This window comes from Gossypium raimondii, chromosome 3, assembly GCF_025698545.1.
Source record: "Gossypium raimondii isolate GPD5lz chromosome 3, ASM2569854v1, whole genome shotgun sequence".
NCBI lineage: Eukaryota > Viridiplantae > Streptophyta > Magnoliopsida > Malvales > Malvaceae > Gossypium > Gossypium raimondii.
The window spans coordinates 56,848,873-56,858,641 of NC_068567.1; the positions used below are offsets into that span (position 1 = coordinate 56,848,873).

Here is a 9,769-nt window from a genome sequence, read left to right on the forward strand (position 1 = left end):
CCCAATTTATTAGCTGCTATATAATTTATTAAGCATAAAACTAGTGTGTAACTAATAAAAATACTTGCCAAAATCTTCACAATTCATTTATTGTTCTACTTTTGCCGAGCAAATTCGGAAAGTCAGGGATTCACATAAAAAGAAGCCTCTTTCATTTCAGTATTATTGTTGTGCGCCAACTTTAATCACCCTTGTCCATCTATTTCTGTGACCCTTCGTGAGCAAATATCTCCTTCCCCCCTCCCGCACCCTCTTTCATGTGACCTTTTTCTTATGCCAATCCATCTTTCATACTTTTGCCTGTGATTTGCTTCAATACTCCTCTCTTTTCACCACTCTTTTGAAATATGTTCCTCCACTTCAACATTTTCCTCATACATACCCCTTTTTTCACTTTCCAACCCAGATAACAAGCTCGACTAACAATAATATAACTAAAGCCATGAAAGCTTCTGCATGTGTTGCTGCAATAATATAACAAACACGTACGTATATACACGATTCTGATTTCCAATATGTGAATCACCTTTTTCTTCTTTTTTCTTTTTATCATCTAAATTTTGTACTGTGAAATCGATCATAGTGACGCAAGTAAAAGGGAAGGGTGGTCTCAGGACCCATTTCATACCGGGAAAGAAGCAAGCCGATGATGAAAAGGAAGGGGACAAACTAGAGGTGATCATTGGCCGGGCCGGGCCCGAACAAATTTTTAGGCCCATTTTCTAGACCCAGGTCTACTTGGCCCAAAATATGTGTCGAAACCGTTTTTTGAAAGCAAAAATTTTAGTTATCAACTTTAAAAATAAAAATTGGAGTCGCCACCGATCCTTTGTTAAGGTGTGATCGGCTCACCTTAAAATGATTTTGGGTCTACGAATTTTGGAGAAAACGAGTTCGGGAGTCAGTTACGCACGAGGAAGGGTTAGCACCCTCGTAACGCCCAAAATTGGTACCAAATTGATTATTTAATGTCTTAGTGTCGAAGGTTTAAAAAGATTTTAAAATCAACTCAAATGATGAAATTTGAAAAAGGATAATCAATTGCTCGAGTCATGTACAGAAATCGAGTCCCAATACGTTAGGGTACAATTCCTCATAATGCCCAAACTTTGAATATTACTTTTATTTTATACGAAAATCTTCATTTCGAGAAAGTAACATGCCACACCCAATACGTTAGGGCACAACAAGTTAAGTTCCCAAAAATGATTTTTATGCATTTTAAATAAAAAATATTCTCGGTCATTTAGGATTGACAAAGAAAATCAGAACCCAATACGTTAGGGCTCAATTTCCCTCGAAAATCCCAAACTTCCAATAATGCTTTATTTAAAAAAAACCTTTAGATCAAGAAAATAACTTTGATGAATGGTTAAAACCAAAATATATTTTCAAAAGGTATGCTAAAAGTTAATATACAATATGATCTGATCCTTTAATTTACAAAGATATACGAATAAATATTTGCAAATATATATATAAATATAATATATATCAAACACACGTACCAACATACATGTAAAAAAAGAATGGAATATACCAAATATATCAAATACAAATACATGTGTTGAAAACAAAATAAAAGTATAGAAATACGCATATGTATATATTTACAAAATAAAAGAAATATATGAGTATATATAAATATATGAAATATAAAAAATATAAAAATTGAAAAAAAATAACAAAAGAAGCATATATAAAAACGTATGTATATAAGCATATATATATATGAATGCTAAAATTATGGAAATAAGATAATATATATAAAACAAAAGCCTAAAATATATGTATATTAAATATGCTTAGATATGGTGTATAAAATATGCGTATGTATGGATGAAATAATGGTAATAATAATAATAAATGAAATCATGATATAGCATAATTTTTTTAAATAAAAAAATACAAATTAAATAAATAAAGTAGCTAAAAAATCTAAATTGAACTTAAAAAGAAAAAAAATGGGTAAATTTGAAGCAAATTAAAAGACAGGACCATGTTGAATGCGCGCACAACAATGGAGGACCAAAAGGGACATTATTCCCACCTTCCAAAATGCTGCGCAGCGGGGGACCAAATTGAAACAAAAATAAAATATGTGGCCCAAATTTAAAAAAAAATAGGTTTTAATCGAAACGCATTGCAAAAGGGAGGGACCAATTGCGTAAATGGCCCAATTTAACGAAACGCGCGGATCCCCTTCCCCCAAAACGATGCCGTTTTGAAAATGCTATTTAAACCGATTTTCCTTTTAAATTCATTTCTCCCTTTTCAAGTCTCAATAGCAGAGAAACCCTCTGCTAGGGTTTCACTATTTCATCTTTGTCATGCGCGGTCTTGCGCCAAGGCTCTGATTATGACGGAGGTGGCGCCGATTCGATGAATCCGCGACTAGGTAAGTTCCTCCCTTATTTTTATATTTTAAGCGAAAAATAAATTAAAACAAATAAAATAAAAGATGAATCACTAAAAAAACCTTTTATTCAAAAAATTTCCGGATCTGCACTTTCGATCCTTTTTTCTCTCTATTTTCCTCCTTTCCCCCCACCCTACAGATTTGATAACGGCCTTAAATAGCCGAAATGAAGGAAAAAAATGAACCCCAAAATCCCAAGAATATCTCTCCTGTTTTTGTTGGCATATTTTGTTCCCTTCTCTTTAGTGTTATGTTTTGTGTTTGTTGTTCTGTGTCTTCGCATGCGGGAGAAGGAGCGAGATTCATGGCGAAGGCCTTGATCTGTGAGCGCAGATGAGGATCTAACTGGCGTGGGAGCGGCGCACATGTAGGAGCGGTTGCAGCCTGCGGCTTGTGGCGACTGCTGGTGGTTACTAGGGTTGTTAGGTTTTTTTGTTTTAGTTTTGGGCTGATTCGGTTATTGGGCTTGTAAAAACTGGACTGTGCCCCATTATTTATTTCACACAGGCCCAGGCCAATTTGGGCTTACTACAGCTGCCCCTCTTTGCTCGTTGTCGTGTAACGGGAGCAGAGCAAAGACTAAAAGCCCAATTGTGCCTGGTCTTATCAAGCCTCAACTTCTTCAGTGCTTCTTTCTTCAGGTAGCATCATTCCTTCCTACTGCATCTTCAGAAGTATAGGAACCAATGCTTCGATCCACTCCACTGCAACGTCAGGAAGATAGGATTCGTACTTTGTGGCTTCTCAAAAGAACAAAATTTGCTATTTTTAGTCTGTTCCACTGCAACTTCAGGGGGATAAGACTTATAGCTTCAACTTGTTCTGCTACAATTTAAGGGTAAATCTGATGTGATCTGCTCTACTACAACTTCAGAGAGATGAGATCTGCGGTTTTCATCCACTCCACTGCAACTTCAAGGAAATAGGATTGGTGGCTTTAACGTACTCCACTGTAACCTCAGGGAGGTAAAATCCGCCATCTTCGATCTGCTCCACTACTGCTTAGGGAGACAAGATCTAAAATCTTCAATCTATTCGCTGCTGCCCAGGGAAGTAGAATTACCGGCTTCAATGTACTCCACTGTAACCACAGGGAGGTAAAATTCATCATCTTTGATCTGCTCCACTACTGCTTGGGGAGACAAGATCTAAAATCTTTTAATCTATTCCACTGCTGACCAGGAAAGTAGAATTTCTGGCTTCAATGTACTCCACTGCAACCTCAGGGAGGTAAAATTCACCTTCTTTGATCTGCTCCGCTGTCTATGCAGGAAGGCAAGATCTGAAACCTTTAATCTATTCCACTGCTGACCAGGGAAGTAGAATTTCTGGCTTCAATGTACTCCACTGCAACCTTAGGGAGGTAAAATTCACCATCTTTGATCTGCTCCGCTGTTTATGCAGGAAGGCAATATCCGAAATCTTTAATCTATTCCACTGTTGACCAGGGAAGTAGAATTTCTGGCTTCAATATACTCCACTGCAACTTCAGGGAGGTAAAATTCACCATCTTTGATCTGCTCCGCTGTTTATGTAGGAAGGCAAGATCTGAAATCTTTGATCTATTCCACTGCTGCCCAGGGAAGTAGAATTTCTGGCTTCAATGTACTCCACTGCAACTTTAGGGAGGTAAAATCCACCATCTTTGATCTGCTCCGCTGTCTATGCAGGAAGGCAATATCTGAAATCTTTAATCTATTCCACTGCTGCCCAGGGAAGTAGAATTACTGGCTTCAATGTACTCCACTGCAACTTCATGGAGGTAAAATCCGCCATCTTCGATCTGCTCCACTACTGCTTAGGGAGACAAGACCTGAAATCTTCAACCTGCTCCACTGTCTCCGAGGGAGGCGAGGTTGGTGTCTTCGATCTGCTTCACTTTCGATGCAGGAAGGCAAGATCTGTTATCACCACTGGTCTGTTCTCTGGGGAACATGACCTGTATAATGAACTTTATGAACCTAATTATGCCTAGTGATTAGGATGTCATGATCAGAATAAATCAAATGCTCCTAACTAGACATGTATGAATGACATTTGAATGAATGCAGAATGTCATGAAAATGACATTTTAACGCTTGGGTTATTATTACTCCAAGTTTATTAAGGTTTCATCACTAATGTGTTATAACACCTTCTTGCTCAGAAGGCGTCTCCAAAGAAACACTTAGTCAAATTGCCCCACTATAACCTTCAAAGTTTAATCCACTGGGATGCAAAAATTTGTACCATCTTTCTCCTGTTGTAAACCAAGATGTAAAAGATTTGGCCTTTTCTCAATCCTCTGCTATCATAATTCAATGATACAGGATATGAAACTCTTTAGTCTCTTACACCCTTCCCAGGGTGTTGTACCAAATGCTGATGCACAAATGAAGAAATCTTCTCCAAGAACAACTTCTTATTATTCGGTGATCATTGCTTGCTTGTTCATTGAAGCTTTGTCACCAACACGACATCTTGTCATTTTGATCAATCGATGTTTTAGACAGCAAAAACTCAAAGGGATAGTCTTTAATTTAGACTCTTCTTTATCAGATTTCCAACCTAGTGCGTTCTAAACAATAGTCTTGTTTAAGGTTCCTATATTATTCAGAGACTTTTAGAGTAATATGCAAAACTTCCTTTGTGAAAATTTTATTAGTCCATTAATCATTGTTCTAATGCAACATGCTTGCAAAAAAGATCATAACAATGGGTAGGAATAGAATTGATTTAGAGCATGGCTCTGAAATGAATAAGTTGTCAAAGACAATAAAGATAAATGACAAAGAAATGTGTATCTTGGAAATGAATGAAGTGTTCCAAGAATAACAAAAATGGTATAAGGATTAGGTGCCCCAAATATCGCAGCTTGAACTTCTCTGTACAGACTTTCTGAAGACCATTCTGAGTTTAACATGTGTTTAGGAGATCTACCATACTCTATCGATGCCCCAAGATGTCGCATACCCTTTCCTGTTGATTCTGGTATAGCAAGACCACTGCATTTCCCATTCTGATCAGTATTTGAGCTGCTCTGATTACTTCATGCCCCATTCTGATCAATATTTGAGCCGCCCTTTTTGGGTTTTCAACTCAAATCCCCTTTGGTCTAAGGCGCCCTTTGCGAGTTTTCACCTTAGCCTCTCCTATTTTTTTTTGACTGCAAATATGAACTTTATTAAAATAACGATTTTCTGGACATGAGCCTATTTCACAAAGGAATCCTTATCACTTCTAGGCTAGAAAGCAATAAGGGTGTTTTGGACATTACTCTGAGGAAACCCTAAAAACTACAGGTATTTCTTCTGCAGTCCAGTTGTTTAGCTCCCTTTCCGACTCGTAAGGACGAATATCTGGCAAGGCTCTTCCTCGTGTCGCTTCTTTATACACGGCATGAATACTCCCTAGCTCCGTGTTAATACTTCTGACCCCTTGATAGAGGAAACCTCCCGATACAAAAGTCTTGGATAGGTGAGGAAAGGTCATGGGTTCCAATTCGACTTCATCCCCTGTCAAACGAGCCCTTCTTCTCTCACGCTTCTTTTCTTGCTCTATTTTCCTCTGCCTAGCATCTGGCTTGTATCCTAAGCCAAAACGGTCCTGCTTGTCTTTCACTACTGGAGCCTCAACTTGGCCCTGAAGATACTTTCCCAATCCTTTTTTCGGCAAAGCTCCCCTTCCTACTGTCAGTTGTAGACCCATCCTTGTGGTCTTTGATATTCTCGGCATCGGGATCTTGCTTCCCTCCAGGATGAATGTTGCATTTACAAATTTCAAAGAACGGAAAGAGCACTCGATTGCATCATCCCTCATCTTCAAATAAGGCGCATCGTTAGTCACAGATGCAATGATATCCTCCTCAGCATCTATCGTCACTACCCAGCCCTCTGACACCAGCTTTAGTTTTTGATGTAATGATGACGGTACTGCACCTGCTGAATGAATCCACGGCCTTCCTAATAGGCAACTGTAAGAAGGCTTGATGTCCATAACCAAGAAGTCTACCTCATAGACAGTTGGGCCAATTAACAAGGGTATGTCAATTCTTCCCATGACTTTCCTCTCGGTGCCATCAAATGCTCTCACCACATTCTGACACGATTTCATATGAGAGCTATCCACAGGTAGCCTGTTGAGCGTGGATAGGGGCAATACATTTAATGCAGATCCATTGTCTACCAGAACTCCTGGTAATATGCATCCTTTACACCTTGCAGTGATGTGTAAAGCTCTAGTAGATCCCATACCTCCAGGTGGTATTTCATCGCTAAAGGAAATGAAATTATCAGCGCTTATATTGCCGACCAGTCGATCCAACTTGTTAACAGAGATATTGTCGGCCACATAAGTTTCATTTAGCACCTTCAGTAGTGCATTCCGATGTCCCTCCGAGTTCAGGAGTAAAGCTAGTACAGATATGCGAGCAGGTTGTTTGTGCAGCTGATCCACAATGCTGTACTCGCTATGCTTGATGAACTTCAAAAACTCTCTAGCTTCCTCCTCCTTGATTGGTTCATTGACCAACAATTCAGGTTCAACCGTCTTCTTCTTCTTCCCAATCAAAATTTCTTCTCTTATTGGCTCTACTCGAGCCTTCACCTGTTTGTCATGCCCTCCTTCATCATGGTCCTCTTTATTAATCACGTCTTCCTTCCCCGGGATTGTCACATTACAATTGTAATTCCAAGGAACTCTCCTGTTATCCTTGTAAGTAAACACGGCCGATTTTTGAATGATAACCTTAGGTGATATTCGTGCCCAACCTCACTGTTCTGAGGTTGCGAAATGATGACCACATGACGGTTAGCCTTCGGGACCCCCAACGCTAACTCTGACGTGCATACATCACTTTCCTCTTGAATTCCTTCACAGAATTTCACCTCCCTATTGTCCATCATGCCTTGTATCAGGGCTCTGAACTCCGTACATTCTTGGATTTCATGCCCCTCATCATGGTAGAACTCACAGTAATTCCTCTTCCTTTCACGGCTTCCTTCTGAGACAATTAGTCCCCTTTTCACCATCTCCATCCAGAGCCCTCTCAAAGGAGTCTTTACATCCGCAATATCTGCCTTGATTCTTCTGTCTTCGCCCACCATATTTACCCCGCTGTCGGTATGGTTTGGTAATGGATTTTCTGCTTTGGTGGCTTCATCAAATTTAACGACACCCATACCAATGAGCCTTTCAACCAACTTCTTGAAGGCGGTACAGTTTTCTATGGAATACCCCGTGATTCCCGTATGATAGTCGCACTGTGCATTTGCGTCGTACCATTTGGGGTACGGGGGCTGTAAGGGCTTCAGATAGAAAGGGGAAACTACATGTGCGTCGAATAAGTTTCGGTATAATTCCCTGTACGACATAGGAATTGGCGTGAATTGGGGCCTCTCCGTATTTCGCCTTGTACCGACCTCCTGTCTCGACAAGCTTGGCTGATTGGCAGCCATCTTTCCTGGCTGACTCACTGTTACCGACTTCGAGTAACCCTTGTTGTACGTGCTCGCGTTGTTCACCTCGTTTTCCTTCCTCCTCGAGGCTGATCTTCTGTTACTCTCTCCAGCATTGATCTTCCCACTCCTGATGGCGTTCTTAATCATCTCGCCGTTCATGACTATGTCAGGAAAGCTTTTTGTGGCACTTCCTAACATATGTGTAATGAACGGTGCCTTCAGAGTGTTAATGAACAACATGGTCATTTCCTTTTCCAGGAGCGGTGGCTGAACTTGGACTGCGACCTCCCTCCATCTCTGTGCGTACTGCCTGAAGCTTTCACTCGGCTTTTTCTCCATGTTCTGAAGGGTGATTCTGTCAGGAGCCATGTTAGTCACATGACTATATTATTTCATGAACGATTATGCCAAGTCCCTCCATGATCCAATCGTGGCACGACTCAACTGATTGTACCACTTGGATCTCGCCCAAAGAAAAGTGTCTTGGAAACAGTGTATCAGGAGTTGGTCGTTGTTAACATAACCCGTCATTCGCTGCGAACATGGTGATGTGAGTCTTGGCGCCTTGTCCCATTGTACTTTTCAAACTCAGGCATCTTAAATTTATGAGGGAGTACTAAATCTGGCACTAAACTCAGCTCTTTCGCGTCAATGCCTCGATAACTCTCAGCAACCTCCATCGCCTTAAACTTCTCCTCGAGCCACTTGCACCGATCCTCTAACTGTTTTGGTAATTCCACCTTTATTCTTTCTTTCTTAGCCACTTCGTCAAAATCTGGAATGGCAGGGTTCACGGGGTTATTTTCGGGATTAAAACCCGGCCCAGTTTGGAGGTTCGAAATACCAGCTCGAAATTGCTGAGGCATGATGGTGACAGTTGATTTGCGCGGGTATTCAGCTTGAGTTCGCTCATGTGGAGGGGTGAAACCTGGAGGATAGAAAAGTTCATCATCATTTCCCTCATCGACATCTGCCATGGGGCCCTTCCCTTTGTCACCTCCCATAGTTATTAGTCGGGTTAACCTTGCCACTATATCCTCTTGAGATTCCCGCATCTTCTCAGTCATTTCTTGCTTCATCTTGTCTAACCGCTCCTGCATCTGTAGCTGAAGTCGGTCCTGTATCTCCTTTTGACATTGCTCGAGTTTTTCTAATCTCTGATCCATATCTTTCGTCTTTGCCCGAGTGTCGTATCGGTGTTGGGTTGGTTGGTTGGTTTCCAGGTTAACTGAGCAATGATTTTAATCAATTAGGATCATTTAGAGGTGTTTAATGCATATGATGCAATGAAATGCAAATGCATGAAATGAATGCAAAAAGAGACGTTGATTCTTGGTTCAATTCTATTAGAACAACTTTACTAGAAAACAAATCTCTTTACATAAAGCAGATATATATATACGACTTTGCCCTCATATTCCAGTCGAAGACATCTTCTCCTTCTCCATCCGGATGCTAGGATAAACCTTGCGAACTCTTCAAAAGGAGCGTCTCTTCTATAACTCTTCAAAAGGAGCGTCTCTTCTATCTCTTTTTGCTTGATCCCGGTTGATATCCATCATCAGCCCATCTTCGTAATGCTCATCGGCTTCTTTAAGAAAGTTAGATTATCGAAAACTCTTGAATAATTAGCTTGAATCCTCGGGCCATGAAGTAAAGTCACGAACACTTCTGTCGCCCTTCTCGTGTTTCTTGGAATATATTCAGGCTGCCGTACTATTTTCCATTTTATCAAGAAACCCGTTTTCTTATGATAGGCTTTCTAAACTAGTAATCAAACTTGAATCAACATCTCTTTTCTACAATGCAAATGCGATGCAATCATAACCAAAACAAAACAAAAGCGGGTTAGTATCGGTATAAACATTAAATCCAATACAATCAAGAAATAATAAAAACTCCTAGTCAGGTA

General features: G+C 40.2%; 1 protein-coding gene across 1 annotated transcript; it reads right to left on the minus strand.

The window, feature by feature from the left end:
* Window positions 1–5,671: 5,671 nt before the first annotated feature.
* On the minus strand, window positions 5,672–8,016 carry LOC128039989 (uncharacterized). The gene is made up of 2 exons (XM_052628946.1): window positions 7,168–8,016; window positions 5,672–7,054 (listed from the first exon to the last, which is right to left on the minus strand). Exons 1-2 carry the CDS (start codon window positions 8,014–8,016, stop codon window positions 5,672–5,674), a joined length of 2,232 nt encoding a protein of 743 aa, XP_052484906.1.
* Between the last annotated feature and the right edge of the window lie 1,753 nt (window positions 8,017–9,769).